At 40.6% G+C, this 24,557-nt stretch overlaps 1 protein-coding gene across 1 annotated transcript; it reads left to right on the top strand.

The window, feature by feature from the left end:
- Window positions 1-11,349: 11,349 nt before the first annotated feature.
- On the top strand, window positions 11,350-17,254 carry LOC131821039 (ubiquitin-like protein FUBI). The gene is made up of 2 exons (XM_059156831.1): window positions 11,350-11,778; window positions 17,234-17,254. The coding sequence occupies exons 1-2, from the start codon at window positions 11,353-11,355 to the stop codon at window positions 17,252-17,254; spliced, it is 447 nt and encodes a 148-aa protein (XP_059012814.1). The 5' UTR covers window positions 11,350-11,352.
- Window positions 17,255-24,557: the final 7,303 nt, after the last annotated feature.

The following is a 24,557-nucleotide window of genomic DNA, read 5'->3' as shown; positions in this document are numbered from 1 at the left end:
AGTTTCCCTACCTTAAAATTCACCTGTGTTTTACCTATTCACCTCCCCCTGAACACCTGGAAACCACTCATCTTTGTTTTTTTTAAAGACTTATTTATTTAGGGGTGCCTGGGTGGCTCAGTCAGTTAAGTGTCTGCTTTCGGCACAGGTCATGATCCCAGGGTCCTGGGATTGTGTCCCTGGTCAGGCTCCCTGCTCCATGAGGGGCCTGCTTCTCCTGCTCCACCCTCCCCCACAAAAATAAATAAAAATCCTTTAAAAATTAAATAAATAAGATAATAATCACTATTACAATATACCATTGACTATATTCCCAATGCTGTGCTTTTTATTCCCATGACTTATTCATATCATAACTGGAAGCCTGTATCTCCCACTCCCCTTCACTTATTTTGCCCATCCCCCCATGCTTCCCTTCCCCTCTGGCAACCATCAGTTTTTTTCTCTGTACTTATGGATCTGATTCTCCTTTTTGTTTGTTTATTCATTTGTCTTGTTTAGATTTTACATATGAGTGAGACCATATGGTATTTGTCTTTCTTAGTTTGACTTATTTCACTTCACATAATACCCTCTGGGTCTATTATCATCCTACTTTAAATAACCTTCATCTCTCTTGAGTTACAATGACTTCCGTACTGTTTTTCCTGTCTCCAGTCTTAACATTTTCAATGCAACCTACCTTTTGCAGTGAGAGGAAATTTTCAATAGTGCCGACCATGTTACTTCCATGCTCAAAACCCTTGCCCCCCAGCCATTATTTACAGGAGAACATCTTTTTTTTAATATTTTGTTTATTTATATGAGAAAGAGAGAGGATGAGCAGGGGGAAGAACAGAGGGAGAGGAAAGAAAGAACCTCAAGCAGACTCCCTGCTGAGTGCAGAGCCTGATGTGGGGGCTCAATCCTAGGACCTGAGAGCAAGACCTGAGCAGAAGTCAAACGCTTAACCGACTGAGACACCCAGGCACACCTACAGGATAAATTTTTTAAGTTGGGACACAGGGCTTCCTTGATCTGGCTCCCCCTTACTTCTCCAACCTCATGCCTCATCCATCCCTGACTCAGACTTCATCCAGCAACCACGAATGCTATCTAGTTCCTTGGAATGCACCATGCCATTCTTCACATCCATTCCTTTGCTCCTAGCCTTCTCTCCCTAAAACACCCCTTCTCCTCCTATACTGTTTTCCAGCTTATTCTTTGGGCCTCAGTTCAGACATCACCCCCTGAAAGATTTATTTGATCCTACTCCATCTAGGTTTACCTCCTTGATGTTCTTTTATAACATCCTGTATTTTGTCATTGCTCTTTTTTTTTTTTTTTTTTTTTTTTTTTAGATTTTATTTATTTGACAGAGAGAGAGACAGTGAGAGAGGGAACACAAGTAGGGGGAGTGGGAAAGGGAGAAGCAGGCCTTCCATGGAACAGGGAGCCCAATGTGGGGCTTGATCCCAGGACCCTGGGATCATGACCTGAGCTGAAGGCAGACACTTAATGACTGAGCCACCCAGGTGCCCCTGTCATTGCTCTTAACACATTGTATTATTATGATCTATTTACATGCCTATATTTTCCCACCCCAATTCCAGCTAGAATTTGAACTCTTAAAGTACAGGGGTTGTTTCTTATTCATTGCTCTATACCCACAGCACCCAGCTTGAATGAGTTTATTAGTCTCATCAGCTGAGAACAGGGCCTTTGGCCCCCTATTTCCCTACACTCCACTGCAATGAGTTGGGACCTTTTGCCCAGAATCCAAGATTCTTGAGGACTGTTAACATTCACCCAGAGACAAGAGATAAAGCGTGAGGCACTGAAGGAATCTGGTAGTGTGGGGCCAAAATTGAGTCATACAAAACGAGCTGGCTATACTCACCATTCTTGTGGCAGAAGAGGAAGATTATTGTTTTTTAAAAAAGGTTATTTATTTGAGAGCGAGTGAGCGAGAGAGAGAGAGAGAATGCAGAGGGAGAGGGAGAAACAGACTCCTTGCTGAGCAGAGAGCCCACGGGGAACTCGACCCCAGGATCCCAAGATCATGACCTAAGCTGAAGGCAGACGCTTAACTGACTGAGCCACCCAGGTGCCCTGAGATTATTGCTTATTATATGTACATCTACCAATCAAATACCACCTCTTCTAACATCAAATCTGCCCTTGGAGACATTTCATGGGTTCCTCCAATTATTATGTTTCCTGAAAATGGAGCTTTTAATGGGCTTCTAAAGCTCTGAATTCAAAGAAAAATCCAAAGTGGTGTGGTTTCTCCACTCACTGTACAATGCAATCATGAGAGACCCTCTCTATCCTCGGCAACTCTTTCAATGGCTCCACCAACCAAGAACTCACAATTGAGAGTAGGAAATCCTCATATCCAAGTGGGTCCTGGGATACGTTCGCAGACATTTCTAACTTAATCAGTGTATTTATGGTCCCACCCAGCCGTCAAACTGGACCACACTCATTCCAGTGCAAGTGGACATTAACAAAACACACCATGGACTTAGGGGTCTGATGACTGATTGCAGCCCTATCAAAGGGTTCATGCTATTCACCCCTCACTGCCTATTCTTCTTCCTCTGTTCCTCAGCTTCTCATCCCTGCAATCTCGTTCTACTTGGAATCCAATTCTGCTATTTCCTTTATCTTACTTCTAAGGTTTTGTTTGTTTGTTGTTTTAAAATTACCATTGCCCTTCCTAGAATCTCAGATAAGTATGCCATGTCTCAGAACAAGAGGGTTTGTCCACTGGAGGTTGTCAAGGCAGAAATCACTTAGCCAACAAAATGTACTGAACACCTACTATATGCTGGGCTCTGTTCTATGTCCTGCAGATACAATGAATGAATCAGGCAAAATTTCTGCCCTCATCACTTAGAGTGTAATTGGTGGGGTAGACATTAAACAACATAAATAAGTAAAATATATGTCCGATGGTGATGAAGACAAAATAATTCGGCAGAAGTGTGGTTGAAAGAGTGGCTATCCTATTTAGATAGTGCAGTCAGTGGAGAGTCAGAGAAAGTCACACTGAAAGACTTGAAAAGTGAGGGAGTGAGTCATGTGGATGCCTGAGTCATGTGAATATTACAAGTACAGAGAACAAGGGGAGAGGTTCTGGTGCAGGAAAATGACTGGAGGGTTTTAGAAAAAAGAGGCTGGCATGGATGAGCTGAAGTGAGCGAGGGGGTGCGTGGCAGGAGATGAATCCAGAGAGGAAACAGAGAATCAGATCTGGTAGGACCTAATAGGTCATCACAACAGCTCTGGATTTTACTCTGATAATTTGGTTTTTGAGAAGACGACTTATGTGGTCTGACTTATGTTTAACAGAATTGGTCTGGCTGCTGTGTTGAGAGTAGGCTCTGTGGGGTAAGGAGCAAAAGTGGAAGCAGGGAGACCAGTCAGGAGTTTACTGTAGTAATCCAGACCAAAAATAAAATAATAGTTTGCACTAAGAAAAAGTGGCAGTGGAGGTGGTGAGAAGAGGTTGCCTTCTAGATATGTTTTGAAAGTTACTGTTGGGGCGCCTGGGTGGCTCAGTGGGTTAAGCCTCTGCCTTCGGCTCAGGTCATGATCTCAGAGTCTTGGGATCGAGTCCCGCATCGGGCTCTCTATTAAGTGGGGAGACTGCTTCCCCCTCCTCCTCTGCCTATTTATGCTCTCTCGCTCTCTCTTTCAAATAAATAAATAAAATCTTTTTTTTTTTTTTTAAAGAAAGTTACTGTTGGTGGGACTCATAGATGGATAAGACGTAGGTAGTGAAAAAAAGGAGGAACAAGGGTAACAGATTTCTTTTTTTTTTTTTTAGCTTGGACAACTGGAAAGATCGAGTTGCTCTTTACTAAGGTAAGGAAAAAGTGTGGGAAGAACAGGTTTGAGGGGAGCTATCAGGGATTTGATTTTGTGTCTGTGAAATTTCAGAAGCCTATTAGACATCCAAACAGAGAGGGTAGGTAAACAGTTGGGAGTCTGGAGTTCAGGAGAGACTTCTGATTTATATATTTGGAAATCATCAGCATACAGATAGTATTTAAAGAATGGGTGAGATTACTAAAGAGTGCCCCAGGGTTCAATAGATAAAGAGGAGATTAGGACCAAGGATTGAGCTCTAGGCGCCCTAGAAAGTTGAGTTAATAAGAGGACCCAGCAAGGGAGAAAATGAGCAGTCAATGAAGCAGAGGACTGTGGGGTCCTGGGAGCCAATCAAGAGAAAGTGATCAACTATAACACTCATTGCTCATACTGCAAGTAAGGTTGAAACTGAGACTCGAGCATAGGATTTGTCAATGTGAAGGCCATTGATGATCTTGAAAAGAATAGTTTTTGTGGAATAGTGGTGGCAGAAGCCTGACTGCAGTGGCTTCTCAAAAGAGAATAGGACTATAGACAGTTTTTATTTTTGAGGAATTTTGCTACAGGGTAGAGAACGAAAGTGAGAGGAGGGATTGCCAGAGGGAGATATGAAATAAAGAATTTTTTTTCAGATGGGAGAAAGAACAGATTTTTAAAATACTGATGGCAGTGATTCAGTAGAAAGTAGAAAATGAAAGGTACAGGAGAGAGAGGGCCAAATGGCTGGGGTGATGTCCCGAGTGGGTGAGTAGGGGTGGGATCTTGTGGAAGGGCCGGCATTAGATAAGGACATGGGGACACATGCACAGTTCCACAGCATGTAGCTGCGCCCATGCGGTGGTGGTGATTGTGGGGGTTCTTTTCTAGTTTCTCTCAGGTGAGAATAAGGGCAGCAGGAAAAAATGTTGATGGTCTGAGGAAAACATAAGTGGGAAATACTTAGGAGAGACAGAGAATGAATGCGCTAGGAAATGTAGTCAGATTCTGGAACAGCATTGAGGATCTATTTGAAGTGGGTGGTTGTGGCTTTTTCCTGCCATCTACATCCAGCAGCAGAGGTGCAAGGGAGTAACGGGCAGAAAGATTTAACTGAAGTTGGTGCTTTTCCAAGTGTGTAAGACAAAGCAAGCGTTAAGCTAGTTCAGCTTGAATGTGAGGAAATGATTATAATGACTGGTCCCTGTAATGGGGAATCTGGGAAGTGGGACCATAAAGCAGTTGGTTGATGGACTGTGAAGGCTGAAAAGGCATCCCTGAATGGGGGTACACAATGTACTTGCTAGCGCACAATATACTTACTGCCTGAGCCTCATGTTATTAATATAAATTACACCATTTCAGACAAACAGATGAAATCCCGCAGTGACTACTTTGACTATCACAACACTTATTTGAAAAATAAGTTTTGGCAAGTGTGTTTAAAATAAAAAATCCAGTCACATTACTAAAGTAATGTACTAGTCTCACCTCATTTATATGTTACCTTTCCTCTGAAGGGCTTTAGCTGCTGAACAAGAATTTATCAAACACTGAACACGCCTCAGAGGCTACAGCTCCTAGAGGAGTCAAGTTTGAGTAAAAGCAGATGAAAGGCCAGAGATAGGAGGAGAGCGGATGAAGAAAAAGCTGAAATGGAAATGAAGCAGCACCCTTGAAGGATAAACATGACATTGGTAAATCAAACTAGTGGATAAATAATACATTAAAAAGAACTAAGAGTATTGGGGCTCCTAGGTGGCTCAGTCAGTTAAGCATCTGACTCTTGGTTTCGGCTCAGGTCATGATCTCAGGGTCCTGGGATGGAGCCCCAGGTCGGGCTCCGCACTTGGTGGGGAATCTGCCTGAGTTACTCTCCCTCTGCCCCTCTCCCAGCTCACACACACACACTCTCTCTCTAAAATAAATAAATAAATCTTTTTTTAAAAAAAGAACTAAGAGGAAAGCAAAAATAAAGGGGAGGGTACAGGGAGAAGAATAATAGATATGGCAAATACAGTAAAAAAAAAATGTGAGAACATTACAGAGATTCTCCAGTGGTACTTCTGATAGAATACTTTTATTCTAAGGGATTTGAATAGAATATTTATTCAGTCCTTGGTACATGCCAAGCATTTTATCTTATTCATTTGTATTACAGTCTTGAGGTCTGCCATTATTATCTCCATTTTACAGATGAAGAAACAGAGGAACGGAAGAGTCACTTACCTGAGCCCTACAACTTGTCTCCCTGACTTTTTTTTTTTTTTTTAAGAGATTTTGTTTTTTTAAAGTCATCTCTACGCCCAATGTGAGACTCAAACACACAACCCGGAGATCAAACTCACAACCCGGACATCAAGAGTCACATGATCTACAGACAGAGCCAACCCGGGGTCTCCTTGATTTCAAAGCCAGTCCCCCTTGCACTTTATCAAACTACCTCCCAGCTGATGGAGAGACTTCATATAAAAGTATTCTTGGGACGCCTGGGTGGCTCAGTTGGTTAGGCAGCTGCCTTTGGCTCAGGTCATGATCCCAGCGTCCTGGGATCGAGTCCCTGCATCAGGCTCCCTGCTCAGTGGGGAGCCTGCTTCTCCCTCTGCCTCTGCCTGCCACTCTGTCTGCCTGTGCTCACTCTCTCTGACAAATAATAAATAAAATCTTTTTAAAAAAGTATTCTTTTAAGAAAGTTATTTTTCAAATCCATATTGATTAAAACATTTCTAAATTATAATTTACAATTACAAACTAGAACAGTATGTTTGCAGGTGTGTCCAGAAGCTAAGTATGTTGACTTAAATCCACACAAAAATTTGAAAGATGAATGGGAACTCCAAATACGAGTGAAAAATGTTCATCTGAATTAATGCATTTCTTTGAGCATCAAAACCCACTAGTATTTTACTTCTGTTTTTGTACATTCTGCTTTTCCCACATCCATTTCATCTGCGTGGAATCTTTAATTTAATTTTATTTTCTATGTGGCCTTCTCCTCAGATATTAACATAGCATTGGCTGCTGCTCTGGGGTAGGCTAGGCAGTACACAGCACAGAGAACCTCACGTTCTCTTCTCCCAACTCAGCACATCACTTGTGACCCCCAGCTTGTTTTTCCTAACTGTTGAAGTTTACTAATACGGTCAAAGAGTTAGCCTTTGGATTACATTGACTACTACATTATGCCATGTGAATAATATTTTAAAATAAAAAAATGAATGATACCAAAAATATGAATAGAAAAGTTCACCATCATTTTAAAGCACTTTATTTTTTAAAGATTTTATTTATTTGAGAGAGAGAGAGAGAGCATGAAATCAGTGGAGTGGCAGAGGGAGAAGCAGACTCCCTGCTGAACAGGGAGCCTGACATGGGGCTCAATCCCAGGACTTCGGCATCACGACCTGAAGGGAAGGCAGACACTTAACCAAATGAGCCACCCAGGGGCCCCTAATGCACTCCAGATGAAAGCTGATTTCAGAAATCTATACAAAAGTAACATTGTTCTACGTGTAGCAAGTCTACCTTCTATGGATTTTGGCCAAACTTTTGCCTTCCTCCTTACAGAAGGGAAATTGGGTCTTGAAGATATAGGAGACAAATCATTCTTTTATTTTTGTAGGGCAAATGATTCTAAGCTCTACAGATGAGATGGAATTTTATGTCCCTGGTCAGATTGCTGCAAATCAGGTCACCCTGATCCGCATCTCAACCATAGGAATCAGAGCATAAATGTGTTTTGTCTGAGTCAAGTACAACAGAAGAAGAAAAGATGATAAAGAAAAAAAAGAAGGGCTTCCAAATTTATCACTTCAGCCCTATGTGACATATCTACATAGTTTGACTTCAGACAAGGGTCCGTGAAAGCCCTTGCCTGGCATTTGTTGCCTGAATTTCATGATAAAAACTGGGGCAAGATGTACAGCTTCATGATTGCTTCTGTTACAGACAATGCAGAAGAAAGCACTAGAGCATTTAAGCCAAGCAATAAACTACTCACTAATATGTTAGAAAGGTCAAAGCAACTTCTTCAAAGCAATGTATTAGAAAAATAAGGACCTCAATGTTCCTAACTAACTTTAGGAACGACAAAACAAACCCCAATGTTATCTACAACTTATCAGTAATAAATATTAACATGTTCACTTAGTGTTCCAAAACATGGAAAGAGAAGAATCATTTTATCTTCCTATCATTCTTTGGATAAACACTAAAGGGTCTGTTGTGTTTTTACCACATAAGCATACTCGGTATTCCAAATAACCAAGAAAGTACTGTAGAAAAAGGGCCCATACACAGAATGCCTTCAGGATGGGGGTATAAATCCTTCTCTGACTTCCTTAAACATAAGGAATATAAAGGCCTTATGTAAATGAGAAAAGTTTAAAAACTGGAATTTTTTTTTTTTTTTAAGAGAGGACCAGGGAGAGGGAAAAGTACAAAGAGAGCGAGCGAGAATCTCAAGCAGGCCCCACACTGAGCGGGGCTCAATCTCACCATCCTGAGATCATGACCTGAGGTGAAGTCAGGAGTCGGAAGCTTAACTGACTGAGCCACCCAGGCCCCCCTAAAACTGGAATCTTTACATCTTAGTTCAGGCTTCCATAACAAAATACCATAGACTTGGTTTAAGCCACAGGAATTTATTTCTCACGGTTCTCTAAGTACACCATCAAGGTACTGACAAGATAGGTTTTGTTCTGAGGTCATATCTCTTAGTCTGCAGATGGTTACTGTCTAGCCCTGTCCTCACAGGTCGTCTTTGTGTTAGAGTGGGGTGGGGGAAGGGAGAGCACGCTCTCAGGTGTCACCTCTAGTAAGGTACTAATCCCCTCAGACCAGGCCCCTACCCTTATGACCTCATTGAACCCTAATTACCTCCCCATGGCCCCATCTCTACATACCATTACAGTGGGGATCAAGGCTTCAATATATATAAATTTTGAGGGGACACAAACATTCAGTCTGTAACACTTTGCAGACATATATGACTGACTTTTAAAAAACATTTGTAGTTTTTATTTATTTACTTATGTATTTTTAAGTAATCTCCACACTCAACGTGGGCCTCGAACTCACAACCTCGAGATCCAAGTCACATGTTCCACCAACTGAGCTAGCCGGGTGTCCCAGCATTTGCAGTTTTTACTGCAAAAACTGACATTTTTAATTGTGGGAAAAACATATAGCCTGAAATTTATTATCTAATCATTTTAAGCGTACAGCTAATGGATTTAAGTACATTCATATTGTTGAGCCATCATGACTGGCTTTTAAAACCAGTGCCCATGAAGCTATTTATTTTCCCCCGGGTAGTAGGTGCATAAATCAAATGCAGTCAAGGGGATGTGACAGAGCCTTTGTTATGTCTTCATTGTTTGCTCAGCTAAGCTTCCTATTACCTTAGTGTATTAGTTAGAATTCTCCCAAGAAACAGAACCAATAGGAGATAACTATCTACCTATATCTAACTATCTATCTATCAATCTATCTATCCTCTGTCTATAGAGAGAGATTGGTTCACATGATTATGGAGGCTGGGAAGTCCCATGATCTGCCCTGTGCCCACCAAATACCCAAGAAAGCCACTGGCATAGGTCAGCCCAAGTCTGAAAGCTTGAGAACCAGTGGAGCTAATGGTTTAATTCCTAATCTGAAGGTAGAAGTGTATCTGAGCTCATGCAATCAGGTACACAAGAGGCAAACTCTCCTTTCCTCTGCCATTTGTTCTATTCAGGCCTTTAACAGATTGAATGATTAGGGAGGGCAATCAACTTTACTCAGGCTTCCAATTCAAATACTAATCTCATCTGGAAATACTCTCACAGACACACCCAGGAACAACGCTGAACCAGATGGATGGGCACCCCACGACCCTATCAGGTTGACATATCAAATTAACCATCACATTTGGTTATTAGAGATATAGCAAGTAAAGACATTCGCCCACTGGTAGTTGATAGCTGGCATCATATCTGATCGGTCAGTGTCTATGCTGTACAAGTTGTTAAATATTTTGAGTATTGCTACTGATTATACATATTCTGTATTAAGTAAAATGGATTTTTGTTTTTTTTCTTTTAAGATTTATTTATTTATTTATTTGGCAGACAGAGATCACAAGTAGGTAGAGAGGCAGGCAGTGTGTGTGGCGGGGGAAGCAGGCTTCCTGCTGAGCAGAGATTCCCGATGCAGGGCTCAATCCCAGGACCCTGGGATCATGGCCTGAGTCAAAGGCCACTGAGCCACCCAGGCACCCCAAGTAAAATGTTTTTTTCCACTAAAGTAGAAAAGTAAATCAAAGTTTATAGAAGTAGAGAAGTTTAAAAATAATTAGCTAGAATGGATAAATGAATTCAGTAAGGTCACAGGATATAAAATCAATATACAGAAATCCATTGCATTCCTATACACTAATAATGAAGCAGCAGAGAAATAAATTAAGAAACCAATCCCATTTATAGTTGTATCAAATTCAATAGCTAAGAATAAATTTAATCAAGGAGGCAAAGATCTGTACTCTGAAAACTATAAAACTGTCACGAAAGAAATTGAAGACGACACAAACCAATGGAAAGATATTCCACGCTCATGGACTGAAAGAACAAATATTATTTAAATGTCCATACACTCAAATCACTCTAAAGATTTAATGCAATCCCTATCAAACACCAACAGCATTTTTCACAGAACTAGAGCAAATTATCCTAAAATTTGCATGAAACCGAAAAGACCCCAGTCTAAGCAATCTTGAAAAAGAACAAAATGGGTGGTGTCGTCCCAGATTTCAAGATATACTACAAAGTTGTAGTAATCAAAACAGGTATGCTACTGGCACAAAAATAGACACATAGATCAATAGAACAGAATAGAAAGCCCAGAACTAAGCCCCCTATTTAATGGCCAATTAAAGGAGGCAAGAATACATGTGATGGGAAAAAGACAGTCTCTTCAACAAATGGTGTTGGGAAACCTGGACGGCTACATACAAAAGAATGAAACCGCACCATTTTCTTACATCATACACAAAAATGAAATCAAAATGGATTATATGTGAGGCCTGAAATCATAAAAATCCTAGAAGAGAGCACAGGCAGTAGTTTCTCTGACATCGGCCATAACAACATTTTTCTAAATACGTCTCCTGAGGCAAGAGAAACGAAAGCAAAAATAAACATTAGGACTGCATTAAGATAAAAAGTTCCTCCACTGCAAAGGAAACAACAAAACTAAAAGACAGCCTACTGAATGGGAGAAGATATTTGCAAATGACATGTAAACGGTTAGCTTCCAAAATGTATAAAGAACTTAATACAACTCAACACCGAACACGCAAATAACCCATTTAAAAATGCGCAGAAAACATTAACAGACATCTCTGCAACAAAGACATCCAGATGGCCAGCAGACACATGAAAGATGCTCAACATCCCTCCTCATCCCTCCTCAACAGGGAAATGCAGGTCAAAGCCCCAGTGAGGTTGCAGGGGCTGTGGTGGCCACAGGTGGGTAGCTGACATGCAGCTCCTTGTCCACGCCCAGGAGCTACATACTCTCAAGGTGACTGGCCAGGAGATGGTCACCCAGATCAAGGCTCCTGTAGCCTCACCCGAGGGCATCGCTCCAGAAGCTCAAGTTGTGCTCTTGGCAGGCACACCCTTAGAGGATGAGGCTACCCTGGGTCGGTGTGAAGTGGAGGCTCTGATCACCCTAGCAGTAGCCAGCCACATGCTTGGAGGTGAAGTCCATGGTTCCCTGTCCCATGCCGGGAGAGTAAGAGGGCAGACTCCCAAGGCGGCCAAACAGGACAAACAGAAGGAGACAAACCAAGCCAGGCAGTGGATGTGTACAACCGGCGCCTTGTCAATGTTGTTGCCTACCTTTGGCGAGAAGAAGGGCCCCAGTGCCAATTCTAAAATCCATTGTAGTCCTGGCTTTCCCCCAGTAAGGCCACTTAGTCCAGTCAAAACACACACACACACACACACACAAATGACACAATGAGATATCATCTCACACCTGTCAGAATGTTTATGGTGAAAATAAACAACACAAGAAACAAGTGTTGACGAGGAGATGGAGAAAAAAGAACCATTGTGCCCTGTTGATAGGAATGCAAACTGGTGCAACCATTGTGGGAAACAGCATGCAGGTTCCTCAAAAAAATGAAGAATAGAATTACCATATGATCCAATAATTCTACTACTGGGTATTCACCCAATGAATACGAAAACACTAACTCACAAATATATATATGTTCCCCTATGTTGATTGCAGCATTATTTACAATAGTCAAGACATGGAAGCAGCCTGAGTGTCCACTGATAGGTGAATGGATAAGGAAGATGTGAAATATATATATGCATATATATATATATATATATATATAAAATATTCTATTGCACATCTATGTATATGTGCAATAGAATATTACTGAGCCATTAGAAAGAATGAAATCTTGCCATTTGTAACAATGTGGATGCAGTTAGAGAGCATAATGATAAGTGAAGTGAATCAGTCAGAGAAAGACGAATACCGTATGATTTCCCTTACAAGTAGAATTTTTGAAACAATGAATGATCAAAGGGGAAAAAAAGAGACAAACCAAAAAACAGACTTAACTACAGAGAACAGATTGGTGGTGACCAGAGGGGAGGTGGGTGGGGGAATGGATGAAACAGGTGAAAGGGATTAAGAGTATACTTACCATAATTAGCACTGAGACATGTATGGAATTGTTGAATCACTGTATTGTATACCTAAAACTAACATTGTATGTTCACTATACTAGATTTAAAGTTTTTTTTTAAATAAATAAAAACAATTATCTATGGTTCTCATTAACCCTTCAATATTATTTTCTGACTTTGATGTAAGGCCAGCTTAAAAAGAACTATCTAAACTTCAATATTGAATGTTAGAGTTAGAGCCCCCTGTAATTTGAGGAAAGCTTAAATAGTTTTTCTACGGAGAGGAAATTCACATAAAATTAACCATTTGAGAGTAAACAATTAAGTGGTTTACAATACTGTATACCCACTGGCACTATGTAGTTCCAAAATGTTTCATCAGCGCAAATGGAAACCCCATTCCCATTAAATAGTTGCTCCCAAATTCCCATCCCCTACCCCCAGCAACTGCTAATCTGGTTTCTGTTTGCTTGGATTTGCCTATTCTAGACATTTCACAAAAGCGGAAGCCAGCAACCTGTGACCTTTTGTGTCTGGCTGTTTCCCTGAACAATGTTATCAAGTTCATCCATGTTGTAGCATGTATCTCTCCGTATTTTATTCCTTTTGTGTGGCCGAATCAGATTTCGCAGCAAGTGTACACCATACTTCGCTGATTCATTCATCTATTGATGAGTTTTGGGGGCTGTTTCTACCTTTCCAGCTGTTGAGTTAGACTTGTAACAGTTCAGTCAAGCGGCAAAACCCCTGCCTATCTCCCTCCCTTCCACGCAATGAGCTTAGCTACCCTCGAGAAAGGACTGTGACTGCTTTAAGCATCTTGTGGCACTTGGCTGTCTTTCCCAGAACCGTCTTTTTTTATCTGCAAGCCAAGGACAAATCCGTCTCACCCCCCCAAGCCTCCGCAACAGAAAAATTAATCCATCCCCACAGCATAAACCACTCCTTTCCTTCCTCTGCCTCCCTGCTGACCAGCCCTTCCCTGAATAGGGAGCTTTTCAACCTCTGCTTTTGCTTTCCCGAAATTTTCCATCTGTAATTTGCCGTCCGTGCATTTGGTCCTGTGCAAGCGATCTGACACATGCAAGAGTATTTTTTTTTTCTGATCTAAACCCTCCCTTTAAAATAGTTTGATATTATATAACTCAGCTACTCCTTAGCATCACTTGAATAACACATTTAAACAGAACTCATATGAACCACGTTTCAGCTTTTCCCTCCTCCTGCCAACCTCCCCGCTCCATCACGGTTGACCAGCCTTACGTCTGGCTTTAGGATGTAAGCTTAAAGTAAGCTTAAGTCTGGCTTTACTCAAAGAGTATATTTTAGTTAAGTAAACAAATTCCTACAGATGTTATGTTTCTGACATAGCAGGATGCGTCAATCCAGGTAACCTGCTCATTTCTTCTTTTGAAGTGCCATGAAGATTGAGTATATGGTGAGAAGTACAGGTCAGGAGGGTCAGACTTCTGCAGTGGCCCTCAAATCACACTGTGGCAACAGCTATCTTTTCTGGACATCAGCATAAGAGCAATATCCTTCATACTTCTACTCAAGACAACCTTATTTTTGGACATTCCTCAGCCCTGTATTGCACTAAAGAAATAATTATAGGGGCGCCTGGGTGGCTCAGTGGGTTAAGCCTCTGCCTTTGGCTCAGATCATGATCCCAGGGTCCTGGGTCGAGCCCCGCATGGGACTCCTTGCTCAGTGGGGAGCCTGCTTCTCCCTCTGCCTGCGGTTCCCTCTCTCTCTGACAAATACACAAATAAAATCTTTAAAAAAAAAAAAAAAAGAAAAGAAATAATTGTCATTAGGATTCTAAAATCGGAGGGAACAGTGTGGATCTCTCCTTACATAGTGCTGGTTTACCCAATAGATGGTCTAAGCACATGCTTGCAAACCTGGGGCACCAACTTTTTGGGGGGTGGTGGGAGAATTTGGTCCTCCTTATTTTATATAAGGCATCAAGATAGTTATTGTGGGAAAAATAGAATATGTCTTTGAGTCCTGTATACTTCGTTGATGGTATATTGTTATTTTATTTTTAAAGTTATCATAGAGTAAAACTGATACTTTGGTGTGCTACATGTTTTAGCAATGAAATTTCTGACCAGATCTTTGGACTCATTTACTTACTTTTTTTCCTCTTTGATGTGAGGTTGTACTTGAGGGAATGAATAGACTTATAGTTTACTGTATGTAGTTTACTATGATAGATATATGGGAAAAAAAAAAAAAAAAACCTATAATACAAGGGAGGGAGCAATAGGACCAAATGTATTAAGGCAGGAAAACACAGGGAATGGTCAGTAAAGGGGAGTAGTCCAATTTTTAAAAAAGTATTTTATTTACTTATTTGACAGAGGAGAGAGAGCACAAGCAGGGGAGCAGCAGGCAGAGAAGCAGGCTCCCCACTGAGCAGAGAGCTCAACGTGGGGCTCGATTCCAGGTACCTGGGATCACGACCTGAGCTTAACCACAGACACTTAACCGACTGAGTCACCCAGGTGCCCCGGGAGTGGTCCAGTTCCATCAAAGTAGAGCATGGGATGCCCAAAGAGAGTAACATAAGATACTTCAGGAAGCATTTGTTCACTTGGGTGCACAGCAGAGCTAATAATGGTGTCCCTGTCAATACTTGGCTGAGCTGGTGAGTTTTATTGATAGAGATAAAAGTCTTTGCTCCACAGGCCCACGGAGCAGCTGGAACCTGCCAGCTTTCTCTCCAAGGTGCTCCAGAGGAAGCCTTTGGTCGTTCAGGGCATCACAGCGTTTCCATAAACAAATGAGGCTCTCCTACCGATTAAGGGGCACAAGCTACTTCAGATACAAGCGTGTGCAGTTGAAGAGTACTAGGTGCTGATTTAGTAAGTTGGGGCTTGAGTCTGTTTAAATAGACCGACAATCTCCGTGGGTCTAATTTTCCAAAAGAGTGATCCTGTCTGGTATTTCTGGGATTCTTTGGAACAAGACACATTTCAATAGCTTTATCTCCAGCCTTGCCAAAGTAAGAGTGTTTAGAGATTCTGACACCAGTAACAGACATTCTATCCACCCCATGTCTTTTTTAAAAATGATTTTATTTACTTATTTGACAGAGAGAGACATAGTGAGAGAGGGAACACAAGCAGGGGGAGAGGGAGAGAGGGAAGCAGTCTTCCCACGGAGCAGGGAGCCCGATGCGGGGCTCGATCCCAGGACCCTGGGATCATGACCTGAGCCGAAGGCAGAGGCTTAACAACTGAGGCACCCAGATACCCCCCAACCCTATGTCTTGCTACTGAAGAGAGACCAAGCTTAAATGACCACATGGAGGGTGAAGTGGAAATGTGGGATCAATTGTGAAATGGCAAAGATTATTTACGGCATTTAATTTTTCAGAAGTGTCAAAAATTTTGATTTTGGAGGCCCCTGGGTGGCTCAGTCGGTTAAGCAACTGACCCTTGAGCTCAGCTCAGGTCTTGATCTTGGGGTGGTGAGTTCAAGTCCCATGCTGGGCTCCATGCTGGGCCTGTAACCTTCTTAAAAAAAAAAAAAAAACTTTTGATTTTCCTATGTGTAACTGTTTTTGCTATTTTAAGGCTCGCCCAGTTTAGAAACGAAATTTCTACAAAAGTTGATTCATTTGAATATCTGTTTTAATTCATTTATTCAGTCAACAAATATTAGCTGAATACCCAGTATGTGCCAGGCCCTATTCTAAGTCTCGGGGTAAGGCATGAGCAAAACCAAGTTTCTGCCCTCATGGAACTTGTGGTCTGGTGAGGCACAGATAATAAATTAGTCAACACATAGGTATCCTATCATCACATGGTGATAATTACTAGAAGGAAAATTAAGGCAGCATGAGGGGATAAAGCGAATTTTATGTCAAATCAGGGGCAGCCTCTCTTAGCTGGTGATGTGTGACGAGAGATATCAATGTAGTAAAAAGGTAAACTTTGCAAAGGTCCAAGTCAAGAACGTTCCAGACCATGAGAGCAGCAAATCTGAAGGTCCTGAGGCAAGAATGCGTTTGGCACGTTCTGACAAGGACAAGAGGATGCCCAGAGCAGGATGTTCAAAGAAGTGAGACATGAACTCTGAGAAGTAGCCAGGATAACAAACATATTGGCCCATGATTCAGATTTTGGATTTGGTTCTGAAAGTGATTGGAACCCATTGAAAAAGGTTCACATGATGTGATTCACAGTCTAAAAAGCCCTCTGCTTGCTCCATCTGTGTATAAGTTAATACACCACCCGATTCCTGATGACCAGTTGACATGGCCTCCTGAAAATCCCAAGTTGTCTTATTTTAGACAAGATGAACTTGGCCTTAAGTGCAGACACTGGGAGAACTCGGTACAATTCCAGTTCTCTGCCTATAGTGTTCTCTTTGTGTCTTCCTTCCTGGGAGACATGGTCCAAGTCCCCTCATCCACAGCTGCCTGAAAGGGCCCTACTCAGCTTTAAGGACACGTACGCCTTGTGCAACTCCGGTGGTTCTTGTCCCTAAGCCTGTCGGGTGGATGGCTATTGTCCCTACATCATTGTTAAAACCTGGTGGCATTTCATTACTTGGGTTCTCCAAAAGAATTACTGACCCAATCAGTGGTGACGTTCCTGATGCTCGGAGACTCGTCCTATTGCCTTGCTCTGATATGTCTGGTGTCAAAATTCCCCCAGTGATTGCGGTAAAAGCCCCTTTTTCTTTTCCTCCAAAAGGATAAGCACATACCTGGATAGGCTTATAACATAACTTAGAACCTAGAGTCCTAAAATTGCCACATTGTTCCAGGAATAGCTTTCATTCTGGTTTTTCTTTCTTTCCCTGTCTCAGAGAAAAACCGAGAAATGAAGTTTCTTACCAACCAAATGGTAGAACCAGATTTAGAATTGAGAAAGAGCTATTTGTGAAAAGTATGAATCTATGTCATTATATGTGGCTTTGTGGCTAAAGATATACTAATTTGCCATTTAAAATTTCCCCTTCCTCAGTGTCGAGACTCTTAACTTTGCTGACATTTATTCAGATCCTATTTTTGCTTATCATTTTTTAAGTAAACTCTACACCCATTGTGGGGCTTGAACTCACAACCCCAAGATCAAAAGTCATGTGTTCTACCGACTGAGCCAGCCAGGTGCCCCTTAGATCCTATTTTTAAAAAGAAGCTTTTCCCTACCGCTTTTTTTTTTTTTTTTTTTTAATTTTTTATTTTTTATAAACATATATTTTTTATATACATATATTTTTATCCCCAGGTCTGTGAATCACCAGGTTTACACACTTCACAGCACTCACCAAATCCCTACCGCTTTTAATTGAAAATGTATTTTAAACCTGCAACTCCTTGGGAAAAATATGGAGAGGGCTTTACTTTTGTTGCAGGCATTAGATAACTAAATAACCAAGACTAGCATTAGCTTGAACTTTACCTTGGAATGTGTCCACGAGGAGGAAAGAAAGCCAGACTAATCTTGACTTTCTCTCCTCCAGCTTTTTGTGTTAAAGACCCTCCGACACAAGTAAGTGAAAGCTTTTCCATACTTATAGCAGCGATGGTCCATCTCTAACTTCTGCGCACTCAGAATGGAGATTTTGCCCTGATCCCTGACTTGTCTTCCTCCACTTTTTTTCAGTCACTGTTTTACTTCATTTGGATTCCTTATCATTCAAACCACATTATTTGGGAGGATGAACTACGGGTTGAATCCGACTGATTGTCAGTTCTGATTTGGGAGGAAGGTTTATGAGACTCAACAGGGCTCTAGCTCATTGTTCAGTATTCCAAGAAATATCATTGCTGTGATTCTCAAGGTTTTCAAAATCTGACAAAGAATGTTGGACAGCTAATACATTTCAGCCATGTTATTTCAGAGCAGGTCTCTTTAGAGATTGGTGGATGCCCCCCACCACTCCCCAAAGCTGACTTTGGCTATAATAAGGTTTATTTAAGTAAAATAAAGTCAGCTAACTGAAGATTAGCCTCCACATGCCTTTGCTATAATGCAAAGTCTACAGTCACCCCGAAGTCAAAATTTGGCAAACTTTGCAACATACGGTGTCACACCACTGACTTTTATTATTTTGGAAAGGGAATAAGTATGAGCCAGGTGCACAAAGAGAATTCTTTCTCTCTCTCTGCTCAGAAATTTTCTCCCAGGCAATCTACAGATGGAGTTAATATGGTCATCTTAAAATGAAAATATCCCATGGATAGGTTAAATATATTGCCTTTGATTTTAGGGGTTAGAGCTGAGATTAGCACAATTTTTCTGCAACGATCCAGATAGTAAATATTTTAGTCTTTGTGGGCCAGATGGTCTCTGCTACAACTACTTAATTCTGCTTGTTGTGGTATGAAAGCAGTCATAACACATAGCTGAATGGGCATGGCTGTGTTCCAATAAAACTTTATTTACAAAAACAAAGTGGTCTGAGTTTGGCCCCTGTTCCAAAGTTTGTTGACCCCTAGATGATAAGGCTTAATTAGAGTAGAGCATAGGTTCCTTGGCAGAATTATTTCAGCACAGCTAAGGACATCATGAAATTATTGGACAACTAAGAGAATGCCTTGAGGTCAGGTAGCTACTTTATAATTTTGCCATCGATCTACTCAGAGTCACCTCATCTGCTCCTTTTAGGCTGGAGGCTAAAACAGTAGAAACTGTGGATATTTCTTTTCATTGATCTTGTTCTCATAATTCCCTTAAAAATAACGAGACCCGACATTTTTATACATTAGAATTTCTAGATGTCTTGCCGACAGCACATTTCATAAAGCACCCATTGACCCTAAAAAAGATTTTTATAACAACAATTTAAAGTTAAATAAATAGAATTCATTTCAATGCATCTCACTCTAGTGTATAATTTTGCACTTGGCTAAACATCACGTTCCATTGTCAAGGCTTTTCGAACTCATGTAAATAGTTTGGCACACGTACTAAGACATGTATTTGTTTATTACTTTATATTATAATAACCATGTATAACTATTCTCTTTTTCCACTGGGGCCTAGGGGGAACTATCCTTCAATGAGCACTTTCACATCTGTTTTCTCATTTAATAAAATTTAATTATATTTGCAGATGAATCATAGGGAAGATAAAGTTACTTGCCCAAGGTCACCCAGCTAGTTAAGAGTGCAGCCAAGCTTCCAAAACAGGTCTGTTTGACTACAGAGGTTATGCCTTTTCCACTACATCACAATTACCTACAGGAAGCTACTTGTAGTTCTTGGCGGGCTTTATCTTTTTTTTTTTTTTTTTTTTAAATCCAAGCTATTTTCAAGTAAATCAAAGGAGAACTGAGTAACACAGTATTTAGTTCTTCTCATATATTTTGGAAGTACATATTTTCAAAAGGAGATATGGTGGATGCTTTTGTTTAAACAACCATGGTTCTATGACTAGAATATTTCCAAATAAGGGTGACTTCCAAAAATTATTTGCTTTCTTGGCAGTCTTCATACATTCTTTGTGAATGCAACTAGATTTCCCATCTTCCCTTGTTTAGGAAAGAATCATATGTTAATAACATTTTTTGAAAGGTGTGGCTTGGTGATATTCTTTTCAGATTTGAAATAGCTGAACTTTCTGGCATCATAAGTTCAAATCGTGGAGAAGCCAGCTCATACGTTCCACATTCCAAAATTGATTTTTGTTTGGGTATAGCTTTGTGTAGCCCTGAATGTGCATATGAGTTAGGGGTAGAAGTTACTGCCCAAATCTTAAGATATAGTTATTTAAGCCTTTTCATCAGATATGGAATAAATTCCCTTCTGTTGGAATTTTCTTTTTTTCTCTCTCTCTCTTGGGCAGAGCAAAAATCACTACAGTGAATCATTGCATGATTAAAAAACAAAAAAGGTGGGGCTGGGAGAATTGACCCATAAAACGGCTATAGCCTATATGGCTCTCAGACCTCAGTCAAAATACTGTTGTGCAAAAATATAACTACTTCCCCTCACATCTGTATTTCAGACATTGAGCATCAAGGGCTCAATGATAGGGGAGTTTTGGGGGAAAAAAACCCCACTAACTTCAATCCTCCTTAGGATCTTCTCAAGGTTGTCAGTATCACACCGTCAACCTCTTAAATGGTGCCAAGGTTTTGGGGGGGGGGGGATCAGGGAGATAGCAGTCATGAGATGAAAGGACGGGCATGTAGTTATTCATCAGAGGTCCATATAGGTTACTGCTAAGATGTCCACTCTCCTGGCCCGCGTGGTTTCTTTGAGTCAGAGGTCTTTGGCTTCCTTCCTACTGCCCTTGGGGCCCAGAAAACTTTGCCATCTTCATATGTAGACCTGTATGGAGAGAACAGCTCACAGCCATTGTTTTCTAGGGTCTGGATGCTTCCTTGCTACAAGTGCTATGAAATGAAGTAAAAGATCCTTGGTTGTCTTGAAGAATCTCTTACGTTTCGACTTCATTCCTCTCCCCTAGCTTGGAAGAATCCATTTTGAGTGTGAAGAAAAACCTTGTCCCTTTCTCGGTTTTAAAGGACTTCTATCCCTGTGGGATTTCTTCCTCTATGAGCTTGGACTTTTTGAATCCCCGAACTTGCAAGCTCCTTCTGTTTTTTGCTAAGGTGCCCTCCCTCTTTCCCTTCAGGCGATGAGAACAGAGCCAGCCATCTGCTTGGATGGAGGGAAGAGGAGTTGAGGTCTCAAAATACCTGTTCACCTTATTCATCACAACCAATAAATCGTTTTTCTGTGAAATTTTCCCAGGACTTGGCACACTTTGGTTTGGGGTACACAAAGTCCTTAAAAGCCTCCCACTGTTCTCAGGTGTGGCCACGGTGCTGAACAAAGTGATGCTCTTGTGCGTTTTGACTTCTTTTAAGAAAAAAAAATCAAAACAAAACTGTATGGTGACTAACATAATAAAAACAATTTAAAAAATACTTTAAGTATTTGAGTGAGAGAAAGAGAGAGAGAGAGAGCACAAACAGAGGGGGAGGGGCAGAGGAAGAAAGGAAGCAGACTGTCCACTGAGCAGGGAGCCCAATGTGGGGCTCGATCCCAAGACCCTGAGATCATGACCTGAGCTGAAGGCAGATGCTCATTGACTGAATCACCCAGGCACTCCTTAACTTCTCCTTCTCAACGTAGAAGAGCTTTCTGGAAGCTGTCTTTGCTTGCCAACCTCAGCAGCTGGGCTGTCCTCCCTCTGGGCTCTCCTCAAGCTCCCCCTTCCTATTGCTCCCTCCTGGCAGGTCCACAGCTCTAGGGAGCAACCAGCTCTCTCTGAGGTCTGCCGTGCGACTAAGGGCCATGTCAACATGAGCTACAGAATCAATCATTTTCAGATGGATTTGGGGTTTTCTAATTATCATTGATACTGATTACAGAACTGCTGATTGGGCCACAACAAAGTAAATAATTTTCAGGCACAAGACCACCAAAACAGCCAGACATGTTGTACTGAAAGAAATGCAGCTTGGAAACCAAGACTCAGGAAAGTTAAAGTGCTGGTCTAGGTTCAAACAGCAAGTTCATGAATGTGATTAAAAGCCACCCCTGAGAACCCTGTTAAGGGCAGAGTTGTGATCACATTCAAATACATTGCAAAAGACTCTCCCGCTGTTTGATGACTCTAATAAAACCGCAGCAGTGGCTGATTAAACAACACCATATAACAATGGTCCACATGGGTTCTAGACCCTGACCACTGAGTTCCTAAGCTAGTGTCACCACTTAGAAACTATGAAATTGGGCCTTGTTACTTTTCCTCTCTGTGCCTCAGGGTCCTCATTTGTAAGGTGGGAATAATAATAGCACCTGCTTCATGGCTTGTTAGGAAGTTTGAATGAATTAATACATATAAAAACACTGAGGATAACGTTTGCCTCATTGTGGGCATTTATATTATTTGTTATTATGAAATTACCATTACTTCCGAATAATATCCCAGTGATGCATCCAGAGAAGATAAATGTGCATGTGAAGATTGAAGGACATCAGAACAAAGTCTGTAATCACCGTGGAACTGGGGTAATCACTTACTCACTTGTTAAACATCCAGGGAAATCACAGGTTCATTAGATGCTGTAATAATTTTAATAACAGTGTGTCTGAAAGCTGTAATGTGACTTGGAGACTTTGTTTTTAATAATATATGATTACAATGTGTTTGAAAATGCTTCTCTTTTATAATGTGTTAAGAGAGTAAAATGATGGAAGGTACAAAAATACTATTATAACTAGCAACTGAAAACGAAAAATCAAAGCAATAAAAAAATTAAAAAATGAAAATATTAAAATGAAAGCAATAATAAAATACCATGATTCCTCTACCATCAATAACCAAAAACGTTTTTAAGAGTTGTTGAATATGTTTTGAAATGCTATCCTAGGGGTGCGTGGGTGACACAGTTGTTTGGGCAACTTGATTTTGGCTCAAGTCGTGATCTCATGGGTCGTGAGATCGAGCTCCACAATGGGCTCCACACTCAGCACAGAGTCTGCTTGAATTACTCTTTCCCTCTCCCTCTGTTCCTTCCCCCTGCCCCATGCACTCTCTCTCAAAAATAAATAAATAAAATCTTTTTAAAAAATTAAATAAATAAATAAATCTTAAATAAAAAGAATGCTATTCTAATACTTGGCTGCAGTTTGGAGAGTTAACTTGAAAAAAGTATTCCAGGAAACAATATTTCTTAAAATGTTGGAAATTGTCTCTTTGACATCATAATCCCAATTCTAAAGTTTATCTTAAGAAAACAAATATGTAACCAAAATTAATATTTATCTATATAAATTGTTATAAGTTTAAATTAGGAATTAATTAGAGGTAACCTAAAAGCTCAACAATTGAATGGCAATAAATAATGATACACCCATAAAAAAGACATATCATACAGGATTAGAAGTCACGCTTTTAAGAAATGTTTAATGGCACAGAGGAGAGTGCTCATGGTGTAATGCCAAGTGACTGAAGTAGGAGGAGGAGACCTGCTTATGCAGAATCTCAGAAATTATGTTTAGTTGTATCTAGTAGAACCCTGACTAGAGTAGGTTATTTAAATAAGGTTTTATTTTTTCTCATCTAAAAAAAATGTGGAGATAGAATGTCCAGAGCTTGTGCCTTGTCTCCACAAGACCATCAATGTCCTAGGCTCCTTCTGTCTTTACATTTACCATCCTTGGCCTGTGGCTTTTGTCCTTATGCTTGTCACCTCAGGGTCACAAGATGGCTGTTCCATATCCAGCCCCACATGCTTGCTCCAGGTCAGGAGCAACTCTCCCTTACATCTTATTCATTTAGAACTATGACACACGATTACTCCTAACTCCAAAGAACACTGGAAAACACTAGTTTTTAGCTAAGAACATTGCTATATGGGACGGAATTGGATTTCTTCAGTAAGAAAGAGGGAGAGAATGCATATTAGACTACTAATGGGATTTCTTATATCTGGTGCTACTATAGTTTTAAAAAAAAAAGTGTAACACAAACAGCTATCCTTTTATTCTCTTGCCCAGATAAAAGACCACAACACTATATACCAAAATGTTAACAATGTTCATATTTTAGTGGTAGGATTCCATGCATGTGTTCTTAATCTTATTTACAATTTTCTGTACAATTTGACTTGAAATGGCTTGACTTAATGGTTTCTCTACTTTACAATGGTGCAAAAGCATTAAACATTCAGTAGAAACCATATTTGGAGTTTTGACTTTTAATCTTGTCTAGCAATAATGCGGTACAATCCTCTCTTGTGATGTGGGGCAGTGGTAGCTCCCAGTCAGTCACTGATCTCAAGAGTAAACATCTGATACCCTTACACCCATTCTGTACAAACATCCTGCTTTTCACTTTTGGTACAGTATTCAATGATTTACGTGAAATAGTCAACATTATTATATAATAGGCTTTATATTAGATGATTTTGCCTGACTATAGGCTGATGGAGGTGTTCTGAGCACATACAAGGTAGGTGTGGCTCAGCTACAACGTTGGGTAGGTTAGGTGCATTAAATGTGTTTTCGATACATTACATTACATTTAATGTGGTTTTGATACATTATATTA

This window comes from Mustela lutreola, chromosome X, assembly GCF_030435805.1.
Source record: "Mustela lutreola isolate mMusLut2 chromosome X, mMusLut2.pri, whole genome shotgun sequence".
Taxonomy (NCBI): domain Eukaryota; kingdom Metazoa; phylum Chordata; class Mammalia; order Carnivora; family Mustelidae; genus Mustela; species Mustela lutreola.
This window is presented reverse-complemented; position numbering and strand designations above follow the sequence as displayed.